Genomic DNA, 26,867 nt, shown 5'->3' on the forward strand with positions numbered 1-26,867 from the left:
TCTTGGTTTATTCTCGATCGTGTAGGTAAGTCAAATGGCAATCACATTATGTAAACAACGTGTCAAATAATACACGTTCGGCTGTCTATTAATGTAATTTGGTGGGAAATAGAACATCAATGAACTTATAATATTATTTTTGTATACTTTACTAGCGGGTTTATTTTTTGATCTTTTATCATGCTCTGTACAAGCACTGATTGATCTTATTTCATGTTATGTACAAGCACTGAAATGGACATTACAAGCATGCTGGAAAAGGTGTGCCATACAAAATGACAGTTATTTTTTGTGTCAATTCGAAGCGGCCCACAGAGCGTACCGGGAATTAAAATTGACATTTTATATCAAATGATCTCCGTGTTGACAGAGGTCTCATTAGTAAAATTTAGCTCGAATACGCATAAAGTTCACTGCTGCTATCAGCGCCAAAATGGCGAAAATCAAGTTCAAAAACATATCGGCAATCGTAAGTCCAGCGTACCTACTTAGGTAGTAGAGATCAGTGTGTACAAGACATACGTCAAGACAGAACGTGAATCATAATAAGTAATATGCATTCATGCTTGTAGCAGAATTGCGTCGCCGGTTATTAACAGTCGCCTTCAATATTCGCACATTCTCGCGAATTGACTTTAACCAACTTACACAAGAATGCACTTTACCTCATGGCGAGGTCTCAATCGGTAATGTTTTATATGTTTGCCAACGGCCAAGCGATGAACACGAGACCCGACATGCAGAGATTAATTTCCGAGGTGGCAGATTGTCACTTTAATTTATGATCGCCCATTGTCTTCAACTGACGTCATCCCAGGCATTCGCGGTAAAATCTGATTCAATTAAGATCCTATATTTTTATTTTGCTTTCTTTTATTTTTTATTTTTAGAGATTTTTAGGAGGTCGTAGTCTAGTGGCTAACACTTCGGCATCCTTCGAGGAGTCCGGGGTTTGAACTTAGAACTCAGGCACGCGCCTCATGCTGTCCTTCCCGCTAAGGTGGCGGGAAATTCGTACGGAGTTATGTGCGCAAGCAATTAAAATATATCCCTTACATTAACGGTGAAGAAAACTTGCATATCTGAGAGTTCTCCATAATGTTTTCAAAAGTGTTTGAAGTCCACCAAACCACACATGGCCAGCGTAGTGGACAATGGTCTAAGGCCTTTCCTTCCGAGAGGAGATGCTCAGTAGTTTATGGAGAACTCTCAGGCAAGCTGGTTTAATTAATTCATGATGGTTTTCTTCACCGTTAAAGCAAGTGAAAAATTGTTAAAAAACACGTCATAAGTTCCCAAAATTCGAGGAGCGTGCTGAGGATACCGACCTCCTGAATAAGATGCCGAACGTCTTAAAACCACTAGGTTATGATCTCTTTTTAAATCACTAGGCTATCACCGGATTATTACAGGAATTATTTGAATAATTCACATTTTTGCTAACTGACTTAGGGCCGATTCATTCATCAAATAACTTTTATTTGAGGAATAAATTTGATTGTTTGACAGATTTCCTATACAAAAACTGTCAAAACCTCAAATTATTTCTTCAAATAAGATAAAAGTTATGAAACGATTGAAAAATCGGCCCTTAGATTAGATAGTTAAAGAGAGTTGATATAAATATCTACTCATTGGTTTTGATATGCATACAGTGACTACGCTTGCCATCTAGTGTTTCAGTGACCACAGCCTCCACTGAACTCAGTCGTTGACCCCAGGCTCTGACCGACATGATATCACCTCTACAAAATCATCTGGTACAAGGCGTTTCTTCAACTATCCCTAATAATAGCTAAAAATTAAAAAAAATATATAATTGTTATGAAATCATTTAAATTTGAATAATCCATACTAATATTATAATGCGGAAGTGTGTCTGTCTGTATATCTGTCTATCTGCTAGCTTTTCATGGCCCATAAGTTAAATCGAGTTTGACGGGTACAGAGATAGCTTGCGTCCCGGGGATGGACGTAGGGTAGGGCACTTTTTGTGTCGGAAAATCAAAGAGTGCACACGGGACTTTCAATAAACTTAAATCCACGTGGAAAAAGTTACAGGTATCTTGACGTGTTTGATACAGAAACAGCTTGCATCATGAAACTAGAAATTGGCTACTTGTAATCTTGAAAAATCAAAAAGTTCCTAAAAACGTAAACCCACACGAATGAAGTCGTAAGCATCATGTAGTTTATAATATATTATGCTGTATATAGAATATATTATGCATTTCAATATACGTATACATTTTTTCATAAGGCTGGTGTTTGAATCAATGGATCTGTGCAATGGATCCATGATAACTGAGGTCTGATTTTTCAATCGCTCTGACGATCAAAGACGTAGTGACAATTTCCTCAACAAAAATTGTCAAAACCTCTTTATTCCTCATGGAAAGACGGTTTAGTTCAAAAAGTGACTCTGAAGTGTTTAGTAGATAGGTACATGTATTTTTTTCAACCTGGTCGTCAGCGACTCAAAGTTCCGACCGCCAGAAAGCGCTGGGTGGAGCTAATAAACTATTTGAGTAGTTCGTCGTGTTGACACTGGTGTTTCACACCTGAACAATGCTCCTCGTTTGCATTAATGTAAATTAGGTTAGGCAGCCCGCCGCCGCGCCTACATTCAATTAGGTAGATGTGTTCCAAAGTAGCTCGTATGTACTCGACCAGCGATATAGATGTTCCACTAGATGGGGCGCTTCACAGCAACAACACGTTCCAACGAACATCGGTGTCCGCCCTCCTGTCCGCAGTCCGTTTCTACGAACCTATAAGTACGTATAACTATAATTTAGAACAGATTATAGGTTCTCAAGCTACCCATACCTACTCTGCAGCATTTGACGTTAATAATAAATTGGAGTTTTCGCGCAATATAATTTTTACAAAAGGACTGCTTCTAAAGCGGATTTAAGTTCTTAGCTCACTTACACGACACCGCTTCCGCACGGTAAAGGAATAAACATTCAAATGTGGGATTCAAGTCGTGCTCTTTACACACATTTTACAGTGAAAACATACAATTACAAACAACACGCAGCAGGCAAGCTTGCTGCAATCTAGCCACTCGATGGTTGACGTCTACAGCGTGCGGGCCACTCAAGCAAGTTGTGAAGCGCGTGTTAGGGAGATGCCGCTCGCCGTACTCGTAGTCGTCATCGCGTGGACAGCGAGCTTTCTGCTAGCTGTCATTGCGAGGACAACTAGCGATCACTTCGATTTGAGGCGGAACCGTGCAGGTGAAGGCAGAACGGTGTCGTGTAAATGAGCTACGACCTTAAAATTGTCAGAGCGCGGACACTGATGTTCGTTGGAACATGTTACTATGAAGTGCCCCATCTAGTGGAACATTTATATCACTGTGTTCGTGTGATAGGAACTATAAGAACGTGTACACATCGACTTCCTCGTGTTATAATCATCTGAAGAAAATATTGATGCAACTGCATACCGATATAATTTCACCGTGACGACTCCGCCTACGGAATTCATTATGTAGTACCTAGGTATGTCGATTTGACTCTGGTAATGTGGGAACCAGTTTGATATTATAAATGCAAAAGTAGGTGTCTGTCTCTCTGCTACGGTTTCACAGTCCATCCGTTTAACCGATTTTGACAAAAATTCTTCCCTTTTTGTCCCGAAAATAAATGATTTCCCACGACAGTTTTAATAAACCTAAATTCACGTGGATGAACTTGATGACTTCATCTATTCGATACGGCTAGCGTTCTGGTGACGTATATACACTACTTTTATCCCGGAAAAAAAGGTTCTTTTATCCCGGATTTTAAAAAAAACCTATGTCAACGCGGATGAAGTCGCGGAAATCCCGTTGGAACTCTTTAATTTTATGGGACCAAAATTAGCCTACGTCCTTTCTCGGGATGCAAGCTATCTCTCTACCACGTCAAAATCGGTTAAACGGCTGGATCATGAATAGATAGCAGACAGACAGACCCAATTTCGCATTTATAATATTAAAAGTATCGAAATATTATTATGGATATATATAATTAAAAGATACTAATATTACTTACCTATTATTTTCAAAGACCTAAAAATAGCTAAAGTCAGTACCGAAGCGGTGCGGGCGAGCAGATGCTAAGTATTGTCTCAAAGACTGGGCGGGATGTGTTTCGTCCGTCAACACTTGCGTCGATCGCGTAAACATGGCCGTCGAGTTACGTACCGATGTATACGATAATTTTATTTTGCGTTTTTACGGAGTCCATGACCACCACTGCTAACAATAATCGTATGTAAGATCACATAATCGAACTACAAAGTGAAATAACCGTTAGAGATAAGACTAGTCTTGATGCAACGATAGACAGCGTAGAGTTTAGCAACGAGAGCCCCGCCGGTCGGACGCATATAATATTGTAGTCTTTGGTCGGACGTGCCATTAACATTTCCGAACGTCACAAATCACACCCGCAAAATGCGAGATCTATAACCGAAAAAGATCTATGTTGGGAATGTTTTTTTTATTGTGTAGCGGCGCAGTCGCACGCGCGGCTCGATTGTGGCTGTGTGGTCCTCGCTAGCCACTTTGTAAATAGCGCGGTTTACCTTTTTCAACTTTTGTGTTTTGTTACCTTTTGTGCTGTTGTACGACCAATATTACTATAGCTATTTAGGCCTGTCGGATAAATAAATACGTCATTTATCATGATAACTGATGTGCATGGATGTCGCCGTGTCACAACGTTCAAATGGGGTGAAGATTTGATCTTTAGCCTCCACGATTTGTAGCGATTTATCTTGCATTGTTTACTTGTTAGTCCAGGATAATACGAATAAGAAGAGCATAATTTATATTGAAACCAGAAGCAGCACACAATTTATTTATGTGCGCTGGGATGCTGGGGCTATCTCTCTGTTGTTATCTTCGCTCGATTTTCCTTTTTCTTCCACTGCACTCAAGAGTCAAGACTCGGGTTTACCGATAACAACCAGTTATTCATGTACCTACATATTTGTTTTCTAAAAAGGAAATCTCAATAATCTTTATAAACACGTTTTAAAGATAAAAAAAATATTATTTTTCGTGTGATGTTCCATTTTGTGCAATAGGTGCTTAGGTATGCCTTCCATACTAATGCCGTTTTATGAACCATCTGCTTAAAAATTTACAAAAAATATTTTTTACATTTTAACTGCACCATCAAATTGTAGCCACAATAAATTCACTCAAACCGCAGGCCTATTTCACAATATTTGTACCGGGACGACAAAAAGGGCCGAAAGGGCGGCCCTTCGTTGAATGAAGGGAAGGTAAATAAATATAAATAAAGGTGAGAGCGGAGCAGGGGGCAGAGGCGACGTCCTGCGGCGCCTGCGCTGCGCAACCTTACAATATAAACGCACATATCAAGATAACTCACTGATAACTGAAAATCTTTGGAATATTCGCAACAAGTATATTTATATGTATTATTGTTCTATTAGTTTACTAAACTATAAAATCATTAGCTTATGTCCGCGACTTCCTCCGCGTGGACTACACAAGATTCAAACCCCAACACCTACCCTTTGCTATCTGCATGCTAATTTCAGCATGATCTGTCCAGTAGTTTGATCTGTGCGTTGAAAGATCTGTCAGTCAGTTATCTTCGCCTTTTATATTATATTCAGGCACCCAGATAAATGTTATTCCTTCAAAAATCATCAACGACATTTTTATTAAGGTAATTACTATTTGACAAATCGCAAAAATGCTGTACTTTGAAGTAAATTGTTTATTTTTCTAAAGCATTAACAGCTATTAAATACATGCAATTAAAAACTTCAGTTTGTGAAGATTATAAGGGCCTCTTTTTATTTAGTATACATTATCCCAATAAAAAAAAAAACCAAGTTGAAAACATTGCTGTTCGCAACTTGTTCTGTAAAAGTTTTCTTTAACATCTTGATACTTTGAAGCCAACCTCCAGAAAATGATATGTTTAGGTTTAGCAATCAATTTTAACTGTTCGTTTTATACTAAATGTTTTTCGTTTCTTAAATAATCTAAAACTAACCAAAAAACTTCCTGTGCTATTTATTTTCTTGCAGGCGCTCTATGGAATTCAGTGTCCACTGGACTGTCATGGCGGAAGGACTGTGCGCGTCATTTCGTCGCAAAATATTATTTAAAATGAATTTAAGCTTATTATTTTTGAATGAAAGTTGTGTTTATAATCGTTGAAAAATAAAATAGGGATTTTTTCATTTCTAAATGAAGCCTGCTTATATACTAAAATTTATTCGAAAGTTACGGTTTTACCAGGTAAATACTCGGAGGTTGTCATAGATTATGATGACAGATAGTAAGTGTTCTAAATAGGTATTATACCTATGTTTTTTAGGAGATAGCGCGCCTCGTTTCGGGCGCCGTGTTCCGAAATGGATTTCGTAGTAGTGCAAGTTTGGTGTAAGTCCCACATGACGGAGGGGTATGCGTCAGGCATTTCCTGTGTACAAAAAAAGACCTATATTTCGGATCCATTTTTCATCACTGACATCATGCACTATTCAAAGACTGGTCTTCAAGCATTGAGGAATTTTGGACGAGAGACATCTCGAAGGTTCCCGAAGGCTGCCTAACTGAGTTAGATTTGTCGGCTAGCTAGCTTTTTTTGAAATTGGACCTACTTAGCTGGATTGTGTGTTAGAGATTTCTTATGAGATATTATATGTACATAATATAACCATCATAAGGAAGCTCAGATTCATGCTGCGGGCAATGGGGAGAGCCTAAAGGTTGGAACGCCATTTCTGCGGCCGTGTTTCCTGCCATATATACCATAGATACCTGCAAGCCAAGAGTGAATAGGCATCTTCCAGGTAAGCGTGCTCCAACTTGGACCTCATCATTGCTTTCTTTAAAGCATGATTGTCGTCAAGCGCAAGCGCAAAGATTCAGGCGGCGCAAACCCGTAGCATGTGGAAGACCCTATTAAAGACCTATGTTCACTGTGGACGTCTGTCGGTTGATGTTGATGATTATGTCTTTAGTGCAAGTAGTTCAGTAGTTTCAGAGTTTATCGATAACAAACAAACAAACCTTTCCTCTTCATAATATATGTACTTAGTAGCGAAAACTTGGAAAAAATCTCGTGGAAACTCTTTGATTTTCCGAGATAAATGTCATTTTACCTGGCAGCCCTAATCAATTTTATCACTGATAATAATAACTAATTCATAACCGTTAAACCTAAGAGTCAAAATCTCGTTTTTCTAGTCGAGTTCCGTAGGCTCTTTGAACTCATCGCATCCCAAGAAAACCTACCATTAGATGTAGGAATAATGGAAAGAGGTCACAACCCTCAGCAATAAAGAATACGATGCGGAGAGAGATGTCACTCTCAAGGTCTTTAAATGTATCCATGCAAAAAACCACGTCGACCGGTTGCTCCGTTGCAGCGTGATTGAATATTAAACCAACAAACACACTTTCGCATTTGAAATATGGCCAATGATTATAAGAAACAGTTTAAATCTCTCTCTGCTCTCCGAGAGACGTTAGGCAAAGTGAACACGAATTATGACACTTCTGTGTTCTTATACAAGCTTAGGTCTCTCAATTTTGTCAATTAATGTCAAATTTCTTTCTCAGATCAAAACCTAGTAAGTGGTTTAAATTCAAGAGAAGTTTAGGCCGTAGTCTTCAACAAGAAACTCGGCGGTTGCTCTTTTCAAAGATTTGATATACAATATTAAATTGCTTAAAACGCACATAACTGAAAAGTTAGTAGTGCGTGATTCCAGGATCGAACCCCCGACCTTCGATTAGGAGGCGGACGTTCTAACCACTAGGCTATGACAGTTTTTAAATTAAAGGGGTTTAAATATTTTAGTGTGAAGACTGGCCTACACATTTATTCATTAGATGTGCATCACTTTCTTTTTTAGGGTTCCGTACCTCAAAATGAAAAACGGAGCTCTTAAAGGATCACTTTGTTGTCTGTCCATTTGTCCGTCCGTCCGTCAAGAAAACCTATACAGTACTTCCCGTTGATCTAGTATCACGAAATTTGTTCTCGGATTTATTCCTTTACTTGGGCTATGAGAGTTGAGACCTATCTACCTGCCCATAATTCTAGGTTAACGGGAAATACCCTATCGGTTTTCTTGACAGACACGACAGACGGACAGACGGACAGAAAGACAGACAACAAAGTGATCCTATAAGGGTCCCGTGTTTCCTTTTGAGATATGCAACCCTAAAAACATTATGTAAGTATGCAAAGTATTTCCCTTGCAAACCATATTTAACAGTTGACATGTAGAGGTCATTGACTTTTCCTATCTTACTTTTAAGTTTTAATGCATCATTAAGTATTACTGTTTTGACATGGTATTTAGATAATGGGTGATATTTATTTTATTTAATCTAATTCCTTTGAAAAACTTAGTAAGGCGCATTAATCTATAAAAAACCTAGCCAGTTCATAGACTTACTATGTTTTAAAATGGTCAAAGCGACTTACTAGCTTTTAATTTTACTTTAATGTGGGTGTCCTTACAATACAACGGGACATACTATGAAAGTTAGGCTTATGACATAAAACGATTTTCGGAAAAATGACTTTTACTTTGTTTTGATATGGGGCGGTCGATATAATTAGGTACTAGGGTAAAGGCTCAAGTAAATGAACAGATTGGACGTTATTACATGTATTAAGAGCTGGAATAAAAAACCGGCTGATATACCTTTTTTAAATATTTTCTTACAAATTCTTACACTTTTTTCAATTTCAATTTCAAAACCGTGTTCCGTTCAAACCGTTCAAAAGTGCGTGTGCGTGCGTCCATGTGTGTGTGTGAGTGTGTGTGAGTATATACTTGTCTGTATGTTTGTACGAGTGTTTGTTAGTGTGGTATTGCGTTGTATAACCACATGAGTAGCGAACAGAGTCAAAGCTTCATACAAGCGCGCTACGATAGGTACACTACTACAAGCTTGAGGCGCGTGTGTGCGTGAGCACAGGCGCTACGTCGCGTACGGAGAGAAATCGGTTTATACCGGCTCGGCCTGTGCTCAAGCTCAGGGGCTGCAGTACACGTCGCGCGTCGTGTTTTCATTTAATTTAATGTTAATGATAATAATTTAAATAATGTTTAAAATCTATTTTCTTGAACTGTCATAGATTTTGTTCAAAATCAATATCTGAGGATCCCTAGGATCACAAAACAGGATATTGTTACCAAATTTAAAAAAATCGACGCCATTTTGAAATTCTTTGTTAATTGACCGATTTCGTTCAAAATCGATATTTAGAGCTCCCTGGGATCACAAAATAAGAAACTGTTACCAAAATTTAAAAAAGTCGACGCCATTTTGAAATTCTTTGTAAATTGACCGATTTCGTTCAAAATCGATATTTAGAGCTCCCTGGGATCACGAAATAAGAAACTGTTACCAAAATTTTAAAAAGTCGACGCCATTTTGAAATTCTTTGTTAATTGACCGATTTCGTTCAAAATCGATATTTAGAGCTCCCTGGGATCACGAAATAAGAAACTGTTACCAAAATTTAAAAAAGTTGACGCCATTTTGAAATTCTTTGTTAATTGACCGATTTCGTTCAAAATCGATATTTAGAGCTCCCTGGGATCACGAAATAAGAAACTGTTACCAAAATTTAAAAAAGTCGACGCCATTTTGAAATTCTTTGTTAATTGACCGATTTCGTTCAAAATCGATATTTAGAGCTCCCTGGGATCACAAAATAGGAAACTGTAACCAAAATTTAAAAAAGTTGGCACCATTTATAATTCTTTCTAAATTGACTGATTTCGTTCAAAATCGATATTTAGATCTATCGATCGATATTTAAAGATCGATATTTAAACTAGGCAATCACAACAAAAACAAACTTTACCATCTTGTTGAACAAATAACTATTGTTAATTAAATTGTATCCTCCAGTGCCAACCCTACCAAAATAGTTATAAATTTTGCCTCTGTTTGCTACTCTGTGGTATAACACCATGTTAGTAAATCTTAGTATATTTTTAACCGACTTTAAAAAAAGGAAGAGGTTCTGAATTCGTCGGTATCTTTTTTTTTATGTATGTTCCCCGATTACTCAAAGACGCCTGGACCGATTTGGATTTTTTTTTGTTTGATAGGGTATACTTTGCAAGTGGTCCCATATAAAGGTAAAGATCTGATGAATATCTTTGAAGATGGAGAACAGAACTCCTCAATGGATAAGAGCAAATTCAATTTTTTTTTTAATGTATGTTCACCGATTGCTCAAAGACGCCTGGACCGATTTGGATTTTTTTTTTTTTTGAAAAGCTAGGTATACTTTGCAGGTGGTCCCATATAAATTTGATGAAGTTCTGATGAATATCTTCTGACATGGAGAACAGAACTCCTCAATGGATAAGAGCAAATTGCTCGCGATCAGTGTAATTGCTTAGTAAACAGTAGGGTTTTAGCTGGGCATGGCACATTATTATAGTACAGTGGGGCCACTAAAAATTTTGAAATAAAAAATTTTCAAAAGAAAAATAAAACCGACTTCAAAAACCACAATAACTTAAATTATTTTTTACTTTTTAGTGTTTGTGATTTTGAAGTCGGTTTTATTTTTCTTTTGAATTTTTTTTATATTTATTCTGGTATTCTTCTTTCTTGGATATGGATCCCTCTTGGGTATCCCCATTTCTCTCTGTCTTTGGTACTATCAAGCTAATTTTCTCTCGCGATTTGCACAATAGCATTAGACCAACGCGTCTTCGGTCTACCTACCTGTTCTTCTTTCATCTGTAAAAATCGATACAATATGACCATTTGCATTTCAGTTTTAGGGCATGTCTCAAGGTGTCTGTAGGCTTTGTCTTTTTTCTTATGTCTTCAATTCTCACTTTGAATATTTTTTGCTTAATTTATGCACCTTGCCATCGCCCTTTAGCAAGTCACTATTTCTTTTTATATTCTTTGTCTGGACCCATGTTTGGCTGGCATAGGTAAGGCATGGCAGGATGCATGTATCTATAACGGATCTTTTAAGATGTACTGGGTAAGCTCCTTTCATTCTTTCCTTTTGTGCCCAGTAAAACAAGCATACTCGGGCTACTTTGAGAACCCATTAGCAGCTAACAGCAAGGCCTGGACTCCAATTTTTATATGTGGAAGCTGTATTTCCTCGTTGCGTTTATGAGCAAATAAGAATAGTTAACTACTTTTACTAAAAAAAAATTTTATAATTTGGCGCGAACCATCTAAACACCATGATGATTATTATTTCTGCGTTGTGAATATTACCAGAAGAAACAGCAAAAAAAATTGTTCCAAGCGGCTCTATTGTAACTTGCAGTCTGCAATTTGAACGATTCTGACTTCTGGTGATAAATCTGTACCTCAGCCCCAACCCAGTACCTCTAATCTACCATTTCAAGAACTTTCAGAAGGTAGTGACGATGTAGTGACTTTTTTACATCTCAACTTAGACCATTCAATCAAAATTATTTGGATCACTTAATGAGAGATCTTAGATTGTCTAAAAAGCATCAGAACATGTGGCTCAAAGGAACAAATCTGATAACATCAGACACTTGTGTTACGGTATATTATTCTCACTACTCTTAACACATTCAGTAGCTGATGTTGCACTTCCAGCGACTTGGATGCAACAAGAGCGTTAAGTTTCATTTTCTCTGTAGTCATTTGGACTGTTTTCCAGAAAATTTAGGTGACTTTCAAACTAAGATAACTATACCAAAGGGGATAATATCATATGAAAGGGCTCTATTATACATTCTAAAACAGGTTTTATTTATTATTATTATGTAAAAGAGTTTTTGATTTATCGCGCAAAATGTAGAAAAAAATATACAATAAGTCAAAAACTGAAAATCTGACATTTTTTTTAAATTCCAAGCCGAAAATATACTTAAGAATTTATTAATAGGAATCGAGAGTTTATGCACTAGATAGAGTTTGTTCATTCACTAAAATTCCCAGTTCATTTACTGGCAATTTATCCTTTTGTTAAATAAAATAATTTATAATAATTAATACCACGCATTTTTTTGCGTTTTTGATATTTAAATAATTTAAGAGTGTATACCTACTGTGTATAGACACAGATAAAAAAAAATATAAAAATTATATATAGAACGATTCTCATATATCTTAATTTTAGGTCAAAGTCAGGGTAGTCATTCATTTACTGGATCTTTTACCCTCCTACGTCAAAATACTAAAAGTCCACGTAAATTTCGCAGATTGAAATGTCTGCTTGATTAATTGTCAATAGAGGGTCATGACATGTCGAAATTGCTAGTTTGAAGGGGAAATCGTCAATGTCATTCGCATAGGTTTTCCTCTTAAGGCAATAAATACCTACATCCTTCAAAAATACACATCAGACATACCTACACAAGAGTTTAAATTTTCTACATTGTTAAAATCCAATTACAAGCTTATTGTTCTTGGTTTAAACGTCATACGTCATTAAGCAGCACCAATGAGAATCGTATAAGTACATCAAGTTCGCTTGCGTTGCAAGCATAATCGAAAGCACTACGACCAATTACAGGTTTGTGCCGTGAAAAGGTGCACTTTTATTGGGTGTAAGATTTAAGTGCCGATCGACACGCCAGAGTATGGTCCAGCCTGATTTTTATTGCCACTTGTGTCTTCAAGAAAGCTTTTACATCGATTTCCCAACTTAACTAGGTACGTACCCACCTATTACAATTTATATTCATTCATCGCTTTTCTTTTTAACCCCCAACCCAAATAAGGGGTGTTATAAGTTTGACGTGTGTATCTGTGTAACTGTCTGTGGTATCGTAGCTCCTAAACTAATGAAGCGATTTTAATTTAGTTTTTTTTGAAAGGTGGCTTGATCGAGAGTGTTCTTAGCTATAATCCAAGAAAATCGGTTCAGCCGTTTGAAAGTTATCAGCTCTTTTCTAGTTACTGTAACCTTCACTTCTCGGGGGTGTTATAAATTTTGAATTTACACTTGTATACTTTTAATCACTGAAACTAATATTTTTTTCTAAGCATCACAGTTTTTAAGTAAGAAGCTCTGTCCTATGATCTTGCGAATCTCGTGAAAGATCTCGTAAAATGACATTGACGGAGTTATCTATGTCAAATTCGAAGTATCTACCTATAGTACGCGACAGGTTGAGATGGCAATCGGGGTATGACGCGGGAGACTCCCCGCACATCCTTATCTTTATCCTTAACACAGATATAAAAAATCTAGCTAGGATAGCCAGTCCTTGATCTTGCAACACTCTAAATTGTATTAATAACTAAGTTATCTTACTAATTGTATATGCTTACAGTTCACTTTGCTGTAGGTACTTAGGATTGTAGGTATTTAATAAGATGTAAATTTAATTGTACTTAGTTATTAATCTTTTGTGGAAATAAATTATTTGGATTTGTATTTGTATACCTATCTAATTGGCAGATGATTGAACAAGATTTGGTACATACATACCGACTAAATTTTCTACATCTAATATGATTGATGCAACAAATCATAAAATTACTTCCTCATAACAGAAATAATAGAATCCGACATAAATATCGCAATTATTTGTTGTTGTGCCCTATTTAGCGAGCATCATCATACAAACTATGATCTCTCGGATTTATGATCGTCTTTAAAGTTATCCGTAATCGTACCTACCTACCTATCTATTAGCTTATACATATTACGAATATCTATTTGAGTTCTGTTTCTATTAATATGTATTTTTTCTATATATCTATACTTATAATAAAATTCCAATGGACGATTTTTGTACATCTACTTATATCATTATCAAAATATAATAATATAAAACCACCTTATTTGATAACCTTAAGGGCCCCCGAAACGATCATTTGCAATTGACAATGTTTACGTGATTGAAGATTTCAAATGATGAGCGATTGAAGCTCCAAATGAAGGTGTATCATTTGCGCTTGCTTCAGTCTGATATTGAACTGCAATGAAGAAGGTCAAGTCGCTCGAAATATGATTTCAAACGCAGATATAGGTAGTTTTTTCTTGCAGTTTCTACCCACAAAAAACGAAAAAAACTAGACATTGGTCCAAGAAATGTTATAAATTAAGATATCGCTTCACTAATGAATATTTACCAAGAAATCTTTAAAAACAGAGCCGGATGATTATAAAAACGATTGACAATTGCTGTCATTGAACGTCAATGCACAGCGCGTCAATTGCCATCAATCAAAATTTCCATCAATATCCTTCAATAACGTAGTTGATGCAATTGACAATTGCTTCAATTCTCTTGTTAAACGATCATTTGCGATTGACAATGAGCATCAATCACGTAAAAATTGACAATCGCGATTGATCGTCTCGGGGGCCCTTTAAGCGTAAGAATCTAAGAATGTTGAATTACTACTACTATGAAAGCTTTAAGACACCCTTAGAGGAAACATTAAGATTTTAGAGACTTTTTAAGATCTTTATAGGCAGGTAGGTAATGTAGACCGTATCTATTTAAAAACTTGAGAACACCTTATTGCTTACAGGTATCTACTATGTATATTCTTCTTGTGGGACGTATTCGTTATTTTGAACAAGGACTTTTTGTTATCTAGGTCTCATTCAGGGAGACGCGGGGAGTAGCGCGGCGCGTTCTGCGGATACCGTTCACAAAGAAGCGGGTGGCGACAGCGGCGCCCATAGCGGTACCCGCGGTAATATCCCTTGTCTGCAGTGGGACACGAACAACCCACACCACAACCCACCCCGCAGTTTACCCTGTGCGCTGCGGGGAACGCGACTGACGAAGTTGCGCCCACGCAGTGGTATCTGACGCAATGGTCTAAACGCAAGCAAATCTGTAAGTTTAATAGCAAAACGCACGTGCTTTAAGGAATGTTTCATTTGTATGTTTATTTGAATTCTTTATCTGTACTAATATTATATTCATATTTCCTATCCGTACCTATGTAGTACTATCGTAAATGAAAAATTGTGTCTGTCTGCCTGTCTGATAGCTTTTCACGGCTTATCTGTTTGACGAAATTTGGTACAGACATGAATTGCATCCCAGGGCAGGATATCTACCCTAGATATCCTTCCTGGGATGCAGTTTTGTCTCAGAAAATCAAAGAGTTCCTACGCGATTCTTAAAAACGTACCTAAGTGATCCCGCGTGTATGAAATCGCTGGCATCATCTACTAATTTGGTACAGAGACCTGGAGATTTAATCCCTGAAATCAAAGATTAAAAAAATCTAAATCGCAGACAAAGTCGCGGGCGTCATCTAGTTGCTCTTAAAAATAAACTTAATGTAAGTAGTTAATGTTACATAGGTAGGTCTAGGTAGGTAGGGCTCGGTAAAAGCGAACTTAATTAGAGGTATTTTCTTCCAGTTATCCTTTGGTAGATTAAATTTCATCTGGCCGCGTCACGCTACGCAATGCATCGCGTTTCCCTGAATGAGGCCTTACACATTCTAGCCTATTTAGTGGCCCGTGCCTCTTTTAGCATTGACTGAGGTTTGACAGATAAGAATGAGATAAGCGGCAACAGCTGTACCACAACAAATATTTGCGGGAATCATTAAAACAAACGACGGAAAGCGGCATAATTGTACAAGAGACCTACCTTTTGAGAGGGGTTTATTCGTAGTGCGCTCCAAACAAACGTAGTTTGGCTCTCATTTGAATACTAACTAATACAACTCAATGAAATTTTGTAGATACGTTGTAGGAACTAATATCTAATACTACCGGAAGGAGTATGACAGTTATTTTAAACCAATACTCGATTTCTACGCGCCACCGCACTGGAACTCAAAACCGTTTCGCGCACTGATATCTTTATAATAAAGCTGTAACTGGACGATTTCTGTACATTAGATAATTGGATATATTTTGAAAATTTTAATCGGAAGACACGTTATCATCGATATAGGCCCCAAAACAGTTTTTTTTTAAATTTTGTCTGTCTGTCTGTACGCCCATCACGCGAAAACGTCTTCTGAGCCGATTTAAAAGTTTCGTACAGTGGTATAGTTTAAACTCTGCGTTTTAACATATAGGGTAGTTTTTATCCCGAAAAAATATTAGGAATTATTTGGGATACGGGATTAAATTTTTTTATCGATCTCGCTCCATAAATTTGAACCGATTTTAACAATTATTTTTTATTTATAAAAAGATTATACTGTAAGACTAGCTGACGCCCGCGACTTCGTCCGCGTGGATTTAGGTTTTTCGAAATCCCGTGGGAACTCTTTGGTTTTCCGGGATAAAATGTAGCCTATGTGCTAATCCAGGATATTATCTATCTCCATTCCGAATTTCAGCCAAATCCGTCCAGTAGATTTTGCGTGAAGGAGTAACAAACATACACACACACACACACACACACACACACACACACACACACACAGATACAAACTTTCGCCTTTATAATATTAGTGTGATTTTGATGAACAGTTTCGAAATAGGGGAGGAACTCCTCAACGGGTAATAGCAAATCGATCCCGATCAGTAGGTATAATAGCTAAGTAAAAAATAGCCACAACGTAATACATATACCTAAGTAAAAAATAGCCATGTGAAGCCGGGGTCCAGTCTACTTTATATTTCCACTAGTGGACCACTAGTGGAAATATAAAGTAGACTGGACAATTAACACTGCCTTCGTGTTGACAGATCACATTGTTCACTAACACTCAGTTCTGAGAACGCTCAGATAGCGCTAACTGCAGCTGCTATCAGCACCGAAATGGCAAAAATCAACTTGCAACTGGAAGCAACTTGCTTCATAAACAGGTCGGCAATCGCAGGTCCAGCGTATACTTGTAGTAGAAGAGGTCAGTGGCTTCGCGGCACAGTTTTACCTGGTAGGATGTTAATGAAACATTGCGATTTCTTTCTCAATATAATTAAACGAAATGCATAATATTTTACACAATGCAATATGCACAAGACTCGTTCCAGGATATTGACACTGAGGTAGGTACACACACAATTCATCACAACTGTTTACGTTGGCCGAAGAGATGCAAATCGTTAATTTATCGCCACCTTAAGAAGCAACTATATAAAACAAACCGCAAACACGAACAAGGTTCAAAGACCTATCACATGAACAGTTTGGCTTGTATTTGAACAAGTGTTTCTTGCGTTCGCATGCAAACATAGGGCTTGCATACTGACGATTGATAGCTATAAACATAGGATTTATGTAAACTAACATCATTCCAATTGTTTCACTTGCATATCGCTATTTCATCACCTTGTTAAGTAGAACCATGCTTTGGTGATTACCTAATGCATCGGCTGTCACGAAGCGCGGAAATTGATATAGGTTCCTAGTTTACCTAGTACCTACCTCCTTATTTTATTTTTCACTAAAATTATAAATTGGAGCAATCAGCAACAGTTGTTGTTGAGGCTTGCGGGAAGGTTTCTGACATAGTAGATACCATCAACGTACAATAAATAGATGGCGCGCGAGTCGTTTATACAAAGAGACAATGAAAGTTACTACGCATGTTGGGCACTAGCCATATCTTGCCATGGGATTTTTGAAACACCTACGAGTAAAATCCACGAGGACCTATCACCACCACCTATCATAAAATAAATAATTTGTATAAGTTGGGATATTTGTTACTCCTTCACGCCACAATAATTGAATCGATTTGGCTGGGAATGAAGATAGTTTAATAGTAATGTCCGGAATGAATACCAACATAGATTACTTTTTAACCCCCGACCCAAAAAGAAGGATTTTATAAAATTGACGTGTATATCTATGTATCTGTCTGTGGTATCGTAGCTCCTAAACTAATGAACCGATTTTAATTTAGTTTTTTTGTTTGAAAGGTGGCTTAATCGAGAGTGTTGTTAGCTATAATCCAAGATAATCGGTTCAGCCGTTTGAAAGTTATCAGCTCTTTTCTAGTTACTGTAACCTTCACTTGTCGGGGGTGTTAAAAAATTTTAATTTACACTTGTTATCTCAGAAAATTAAAGATTGCCTACCGCAAACCTATGCGCACGAAGCCACGGGTATCATCTAGAAAATGTAATAAAACTTAACGGAGGTACATGTTCAAGGGCACAGTGAGGGTAGGCAGGAAGGTACTAATAGTAAACACGGAGAGATATTATAAGGCTGTTTAGAGGTCTTTATTACATTTTATAACGTTGTAAACCCACCGTAGGATTTTAGGATTAATTTGATTATGGTCAATTATTCACAAAGCGATCGAGCCTCGTTCCGTTTTTTATCCTGCGCTAATAAGCCGAAAAGTATCTAATTTAGACGGGCGGTGTCTTTGCTGCTAACAAATTAAACCACTTTAGCGTATCGGTTCATAAAACAAAATAAACATAAACAATGTATAATTGAGTGACTTTAAAACGATTTTATCTTATAAATCAAAGTATTTATAAGATTAAATTATGTTTGCATAGTCATAAAGTTTTATTGGGATAAGTTTGAAACAATATTTAAAAAATACCACGCCTGCCTTTATATGAAAAATAAACACCAGCTAATCCTAAGATTACAAAAAAAGTAGATAACAATAGTTTGAGGCAGTCGAGGCGTCGCTGCGAGCTATCTGCGCGCGCAGTAAAAGCTCATTGTAATTCGAGCCTCAAATACGAAATTGAATAATGCTGACCTATCCCGCGACCGCCTCGCCCATAAATCACCAAGATATTTATGTCCCTCAACCCCGCTCCCCTCCTCTCGCCTCAGGCTTATTCGCATTCGAGCATATTAAATATTAAATAAAAACCTACATAAAATGGTAAGTAATTCCAATTGGAATCGGAGAAGCTCGAGCGATGTGGTCGCGCACCTATTCTGTGGTTTGCACAGCTAGCCAACAAATCAGTGGCTAAAATGTGTTCAAAATGAAAACCATTTTATAACCTTCCCACATCATTGTTTTTATATTTATGTTACTCTACAGTCTACACCGTAAATTATAACCCTGCAAGGTATGAGGAGCATAAATAGCCCAGGCCAAGTTCCGTCCAGCTGGTACTCTTCCATATGAGTTCTATTTTACGTAATTTTTTTATAAAATATGCTAGATGACGCGCGTAATTTCGTCCTCGTGGATTTTGGTTTTTAATTATATGATGGAAAAATTTCCGTGAGCAAAAGTAGACTGTGTCCTTCCGGTACTTACGATCCATGCTATCTCTGCACCTTTCGTCAAAATCGGATAACAGATACGTAAAAAACTTTATTTCTGTTACGAAGCTGTAAAGTCAACGTTCAAGAATGCAACTTGTTTTATCTCTGAAGCATACCTATGGTTTGTAAAGAACCGCATCCGTATGCATTAACTTTACTTATACTCCCTCTTATTCATGAGAAATAAATAATACTATTAGAGGAAGATACCGATTCCTGATAAAAAGTGGGCCCGAGTTAAATGGGAGGCACGATGGAGGCAGAAAGAAAGTAATGGAGGCGCATCGAACCGGTTTGGAGATTTTTACGAATGCAAGGCTGCTTAGCTGGGCTAAGGGCCTGCGCCCACTGGCGGCATGGTTCGGACCCTTCGGCATCATTACATGCAAGCGCATAGTTAGCTACTGACGGCAAATATGTCGTGGCATGCTGTAATGTCTTCATGCTAGCTGCGGCGTTTATAATGGTGCGCTTACATGGGCAATTTTTAATTAATTGTCGCTCGACAACACGTATGGCATCAATCTGGGGCAATAGGTAAGTGGAGCAGTCTAGAACAATTATTTCACATAGTATTAATTGCTAGTTATGACGTCATCATTGATTAAATTGCCTGGAATTGCGGTATTTAATTTGCCCGTGTAAGCGAACCTTTATTTGCACATCGAACTGAGCTGAAACTTTCTAAAGGTTGCCGATAATATGGCACACAGCTTTATTTTTTTAATTCCAATTTTTTCCATAATATTAATTTATAATACTGCATCCCATGAAAATGGTCGCATTAAAATCTCTTGCTGCGCCGTTCCGCCAGTGGGCGCAGGCCCTAAGGCTATGTGCTGCCCGCAGCGAGCACATAACATAACCGTCGGCGGATTCGCGCCGGCCGCGGCCCGGGCCTTTCTTCTTCCATACGCACACACGTGCATTAGATTGTCTGTCTTTAACCATTATTACTATGAAAACGTATCTGGACGTGGACTCCATGCATAAGCACATTAGGCTAATATAATATTTGCTGTACAAACGGTCCATACGCTTAAGTCATTATTTGCAAAAGACGAGAATATCATGAGCATAGGCATCCTTGAACAATGCGAAAACAATATTAGGAAAATAATTTCGGGCAGTTCGCATCGGAATAACTGGTGTCAGGTTGTGTATTGAATATGGGTATATATCTGAAATATATGAACCATGAACGCTAAATCAATTTGACTGGTATCAGCATCAATGGTTCGGATAGATTGACATTGCACCCAACAAGCATCTGAAATACTGGCTTCGGTAAACATGTCACCTTTAATTATTTAGAGTCGAAGCAGTGTCCTTTTGTAAGTACATAATCCGATGCCTGTGTGTTCCTATTACAAGAACCTACTTGTACAAAAATAATACATTTTTTTACGGATGCAAATCGTACCTACCTACCCATGTAGCAAGCCACATGAAAGTGTACACCCTCACAGCAAGTCAATTTCTGTAAGAAAACTTGCAGAAAGAGACTTACTACAATTATTTGCCTAAATAAATAAATAAAAGATTATAACAGGCAACAAATACCTATATTATTTAAATATTAGTAGCAGATAAATAAAATAAACTAAACTTATGAGAATATCACTGCTGCATGGTTTCTACATATTTCATAAACAAAAAGTGCAGTCATGCTTTTGGTAATTACATCTAAAATAAGTGTGATAATAACGGACGAGCATATTATCTTCTCTATAATAAAAATAAAACATTGCTCTGGAAAAGCGTATATAGGTATCTATAGTTCGAGTAGGTAGGAACTGGCCGCAAGAAAACTTCTATTTGCCAGAAAATTCCAATCTTAGGTGTTTTTTCAGGAAGATTCAGATTCAATGGTTTTTATAAATTTTTAAATTAATGGTTGTACCTATTAAAATTTCATAATTTGTAAAGTAATACCATTAACATTAGTTTAGTTTTAACATCTATCGGCAATCGGAACACTATTAATATTACGTCGCTGTGCATGAAAATTCCGCTGTGCGGAAATTCACAGATTTTCAGGGGACTCTATTAAACTTATTTTTTTAAAATATAATTTACTTTACTATTAGACCAAAATCAGATAGCTAAAAAGGTTATCTCCTAAACTAGCACTGTCGCTAAAGAACAGGTTTTTTCGTTCATGCGTGCCTTTTAAAATAGAACAAAATGCTATCCACAACGAAAATTCTAAAAAAATACATAGCCGATTTTGAATGCGCAGCGACGAATTTAGCATGTTTGCGACGGAACCTTGAAGTTTTCATTTCAAAAACCGATAGATAGATAGAAAGTAGATGTATGGATTGTATGGCAGCTAAATCGGTTAATACGCACGTAATATAATTCTTGTCGACTTCAGCGCGGCCTCGCTCTAATGGCTCGACAAACATCGGCCATGTTGACAAACAAACAAACATTCGCCATCGGCGTCCATAATATTTCCTGCAGGATGTAGGTCATGTAGTGCGCAATACTAGCATTTTCTTTAACGCTAGACATATAGGTACATAGACTGTAAAAAATAACCTATACTGTAAAAAATTACAATATTTTTAGGGTTCCGTACCTCAAAAGAGAAAATGGAACCCTTATAGGAACCTTTGTGTGTCAAGAAAACCTATAGAGTACTTCCCGTTGACCTAGAATCATGAAAGGCAGGTGGTAGGTCTTATAGCACAGGTAAAGGAATAAATCCGAAAACCGTGAATTTGTGGTTACATAATTTAAAAAAAATTAAAATGTGTTTAAATTTTCAAAGTAAGATAACTATACCAAGTGGGGTATCATATGAAAGGGCTTTACCTGTACCACCTGTACATTCTAAAACAGATTTTTATTTATTTTTATGCATAATAGTTTTTGATTTATTGTGCAAAATGTCAAAAAAATACCCGAGTACGGAACCCTCGGTGCGCGAGTCCGACTCGAACTTGTTTTTTAAGTAGTTACCTAAATAGGTGCCTATTGAGGTACTTCAATTTAAGCATCTTAAAAAATTAAATAAGTACCGAAAAGAAATGAAAATAAGATGAATTGTTAAAAATAAATCGTTTTACAATAAAATTGTGTCGAGGCTGAAGTACCTAAGTTTGAAAAAGAATCTTACCATATTATCTCAGTGTCCCCAGAAATACTTAGACGAATTTTAAAAATGCAGCTGACTTATATGTTTGTTATAAATAATACTATATTTAATATTGTTTCGTATATATAAAGTAGGTAGACCACATTATTTAATAAACTTTAGAACCGCCAGATTTACTTTTTCCGTTGAAGAGTTTTATCTTACATCTTCAGTTTTTGACCATTTGAATAGAATAGCTGGACGATATACCCTTTTAACAGGGCTCTCTCCGTCACTTGTTTCATACAATCGTAGTTCCAATTTCATTTGGATATTAAGCAACCAAAGTCCATGAAATTTTGCAGACATATTCTAGAAACTAATATCTGTGTCTGTGGAGTTTTAGATTTTTCTAAAAATTACAGGGGCTCAAAGATTTGTATGAACATTTTTAAGACCGCGTAACTTTGAAACCGAATATTTTAACAGAAATCTGGAAAACCACAGACATAGATATTAGTTTCTAGAATATGTCTGCAAAATTTCATGGACTTTGGTTGCTTAATATTCAAATGAAATTGGAACTACGATTGTATGAAACTAGTGACGGAGAGAGCCCTCTTAAACAAAAAAGTTATCAAAATTGATTCTGTATTTACCTACTTGAAAAAAAAAACAAGATAAAGTTGAAAACTAAAACCCGACTATCGCAGTCGGGTTTTAGTTTTCAACTTTATTTGGTCTTAAAACACTGAAATATTTGAGTAAAATTGTTTGTCTGTCGTTTCGTGTATTTTAATGTTGTTGTAACATTTATACCCATGAATTTTGAATTTTCTTCTCTTTCATTTGACACCCCACTCGATACAATAGCAAAAAAATGTTTTTGGAGACCCCTACTTTTTTGATGTAACATCCGCTAGGTTAATTTTTCGAATAAAATATAGCCTATGTCACACGGGTCTTCACAACGAATTAATTGACACCTCCTGCATCAAAATCGGCCAAGTAGTTTAGGTACTATGGTGGAACACACAGAATCTGGATACAAACATACATATATAGACTGCTAAAATCATTACCCTTCCTTTTAGCTTTGCCGCAGTCGGGTAAAAAATAAGCGTGGCGAACCTCTTCCTTTTTGAAGTTAGTTAAAAAATATGTAATTTGCTTGCCGACGGCTACAGATCGGTTCGAAGCATTATCAATATAGGTAGGTACGTACACGATTTGATTTAAATCCTTCCTAAATATCTACAGATATGTTTTTAAAATTGGTTTTAAAAAATTGGATTAAGATTTGTATTTTTTTTTATGAAATTAATATTGTGTAACGTGACGTACATAAGAATGCTCATGCGTTGTTCTAATAGTGCTAATACGACTTACCAATAGGTACCTACCTACCTACCTACACCTTATGCCTACACCTTAAAGAAAATGAGTGACGGAATAGCAGGCAGGTACCTAGGTACCTACCTGCTTTCTAACCTACGAATATAAGTAATATTATGTACTTATCCATGGACAATGTATAAATTTTGTATTTGCATACACATGAATCAGTGTATATACCTAATACCTACCACAGAATAAAATAATGTAATAATATCTATATATTTATTAACATGCAGCATATTTAAACGAATTCGACCTACCTACCTAAGTATTACCTAGATTTTAAGTATCAAGATAAATTAATATTATATTGTAATTTTCAATATCAACGGCAATTTTGACTAAGGCAAGTCCCGCTTCATATTTTATATTTAAGTAGGTAAGTGCCTACGACATTTTATAGGTGAATGATGATAATAACACTTCCTGATTAATTTCTATTTGAGTTGGGTATGTACATAAACACCTTAATTTATGGAAAATCAACAGTGGCTATAGTGGGTTTCAACAATTTTATTGAAAAAATAATTAATCAAGGAATCGTTTGCGTGACAGACAAAAAGATTAGGTACCTACCTACCGATCTACAGAACTCTAAGCCAAAAATGCACAATACAAGTTACAACGGATAGCAAAAAAAGTTTCCCGTAAAGTTTATTTACACGTCACAAAACGTCGTGAATGACAACGCATGACTTCGAAATTGAATACCTTCGACATCAATTTTATGATGGTCATATATTTAGTAAAACTGGCATCAAAGTTGAAAAGAATTCATCATTCATCCATTAGTCACAGGGACAAAATATTGTTTGTCAAAGCCTGTGTAATTGCACTGCTACAATCGTAACACTCGCTACGAAGCTACCGTAACGCCCGCAATTTGTGTCCATTGTTCCACTGCCGGCAATATTTACACCGGCGATTGTCCCTACCCGCACACTCACGAGATGTTTTCAAAACAGAAGACGCTTCATGAAATTCATTGTTTCGATTCGAACTTTCAATTAAAGGACTTATAGCCAAATAAAAAATAATGGAATGAGACTCCGTCAATATCAATTTCCTTAAGAATGAAGGTATTTTCGATCAATTTGTGACCGGTCGTTAAGGCCGTTAAACAAAAGGTTCCCTGCTTCTCTCACCTGTGTCATGAGACGATCAGCACCTGTTCCCTCATCATCCTTAAAATCTATATCCGGATTATAATTGGGCACTAAGTCTCTGAACTTTTCGTCCTCCCTCGTGATGCGGCCCTCCGGAGGGCCACTGGCAGACTTGGAGTTCTCACTGATGTTGGGGTCGTGCTGGTTGAAGACGAGAGGGGTGATGCGGCGCGGTCCGTGGCGGCGGGTGAAGCCGCGGCCCGGGCCACAGGCCGTCGCCGCTCCCAGCCACAGTAGCACCAGCGGCAGCCTCATCTCTCAGACATCACTTCACGCGCGCTCGACGCACGACCACCGCGCGCCGCGATTTGAGCGACACTGAGAGCTGGGTGCCGCCGTGCCCAGCGTCCACCACCGCAGCGGGCAGCCGCCGAGCCTGCATCCCTTGCAGCCGGCGATCGCCGTCGCCGCGGAAGTCGACCGCTCGCGATGCCGAGGCTCTCGAGACCACGATCGCTATTCGCGCACCTATGCCTTGAGACATTGATATTTGTAATTATGATAACTGATGCCATTTATAATTGCAGAAATTAAAAAAAATAGTAGACGGGCACATAGAAATGATCTGCCAATCTGCACTCGGCCAGCGTGATCGACTGTAGTCTAAACCTTTCTCATTCTGAGAAAAGACTCGTGCTCAATAGTGCCCCAGCGCGGAGATAGGCGAAGTCTCAAGGCTTGAGATGATCCTGATACAAATTAGATAATGTTCGTTACCTTTCAAAAATTTTTGGACGTTATTTATTTCGATTTTGATGAATCAGGGCTCAATTGATTCGTTGTAAAATTCCGGGTGACATAGGCTATATTTTATACGAAAAAAATTGACCTAACAAATGTTACATAAAAAAAAATGGGGGTTTCCAAAAATGTTTTTTGCTATTGTATCGAGTGGGATGTCAAATGAAAGAGGAGAAAATTTTGAGTTAATGAATATAAACGTACTACAACATTAAAATATACCAAGCGACAGAAAAACAATTATAATATAATATTTCAGAGTTTATTAAGACTATCGCAGTCGGGTTTTAGTTTTCAACTTTATTATAAAATCATTGTCTGCAATGATCCGCCTGTACATAAATCGTTCAACTATTCTAGGGTACTTAGTAGGTACCTACTACCTAGACCTACATAATAATATTACCTACTATGTATAATTAAATATAGGTACCTACCTAATTTCTGTGGCTAAGGTTAAAACTAAGAAATAAGCTTTTGGAAAAAGTAAAAGCTGTTCGCTGGCTCAGAAACATGACTCACGAAATTAATAGATATGTCTATTTAGCGTAAAAAAATTGGTAGATGTAGAAAAATGTAGGTATCTATTGCCTAAACCAAATCAAAATCGAATGACTTGTTAATGATTTTTAAATTAGTGTTTGATCAGTAAAGAGTAGAAGAATAAAGTACCTAGTAGGAAAAAGGAAATAAGTAAAACGCACGATCGCGATGCCGGCCGCATCGATTGCTGAAGTCGCTAAATCGTGATGAAATCGGATGCTAGCTAAGTATACGTACATCGTATAGTATCTACCTACTTCGGCCCTAAAGCATGAACGCTGAAATTACAATAGTTACGGACGTCAGCATTAGGACACTAGGCCGGTTGCATATCAAGCGGTTAAGTTTCATTATGATTGATAATAAACAAAATGGGTTGCAGACTTGGAAGATAAGGCCAAATTAGCCTGCAAAAAGTTTAGGGTGCTTAACAGAGTAAAGCGGTAATTCACGAACGAGCACGGGCTCCGTGCGTGAATTACCTAGATTACTCTACAAAGCGCAAATCCGTCCACGTATATTAAGGAGTATTGCTCTCACCTCTGGGCCGGAGCACTACACTACCAACTCCTTCCACGTGATCGGATTCAAAAGCGACTTGTGGATGATCTCAAACTAACCGGCTCATTGGAAAGCCTAGAGCACCGCAAAGACGTAAGTTCTCTTTGCGTGTTCATTGCATTTAATGACCCTCCTTTTTCTACAACCGCACCGCACGCCACCATAAGCAAATTTCACCCTCTATACCTGGGTGCCTGGTGCACTTG

General features: G+C 37.3%; 1 protein-coding gene across 1 annotated transcript in view; it reads right to left on the reverse strand.

The window, feature by feature from the left end:
• Positions 1-25,195, reverse strand: part of LOC123867475 (indian hedgehog protein) — a 60,840-nt gene extending 35,645 nt beyond the window's left edge. The window contains exon 1 of the mRNA XM_045909520.1: positions 24,796-25,195. Within this exon, the coding sequence (XP_045765476.1) occupies positions 24,796-25,071 (276 nt within the window). The 5' untranslated portion in view covers positions 25,072-25,195. The remainder of the gene's footprint in view (positions 1-24,795) is intronic.
• Positions 25,196-26,867: the final 1,672 nt, after the last annotated feature.

Source organism: Maniola jurtina, chromosome 8 (assembly GCF_905333055.1).
Source record: "Maniola jurtina chromosome 8, ilManJurt1.1, whole genome shotgun sequence".
NCBI classification, from domain to species: Eukaryota; Metazoa; Arthropoda; class Insecta; order Lepidoptera; family Nymphalidae; genus Maniola; species Maniola jurtina.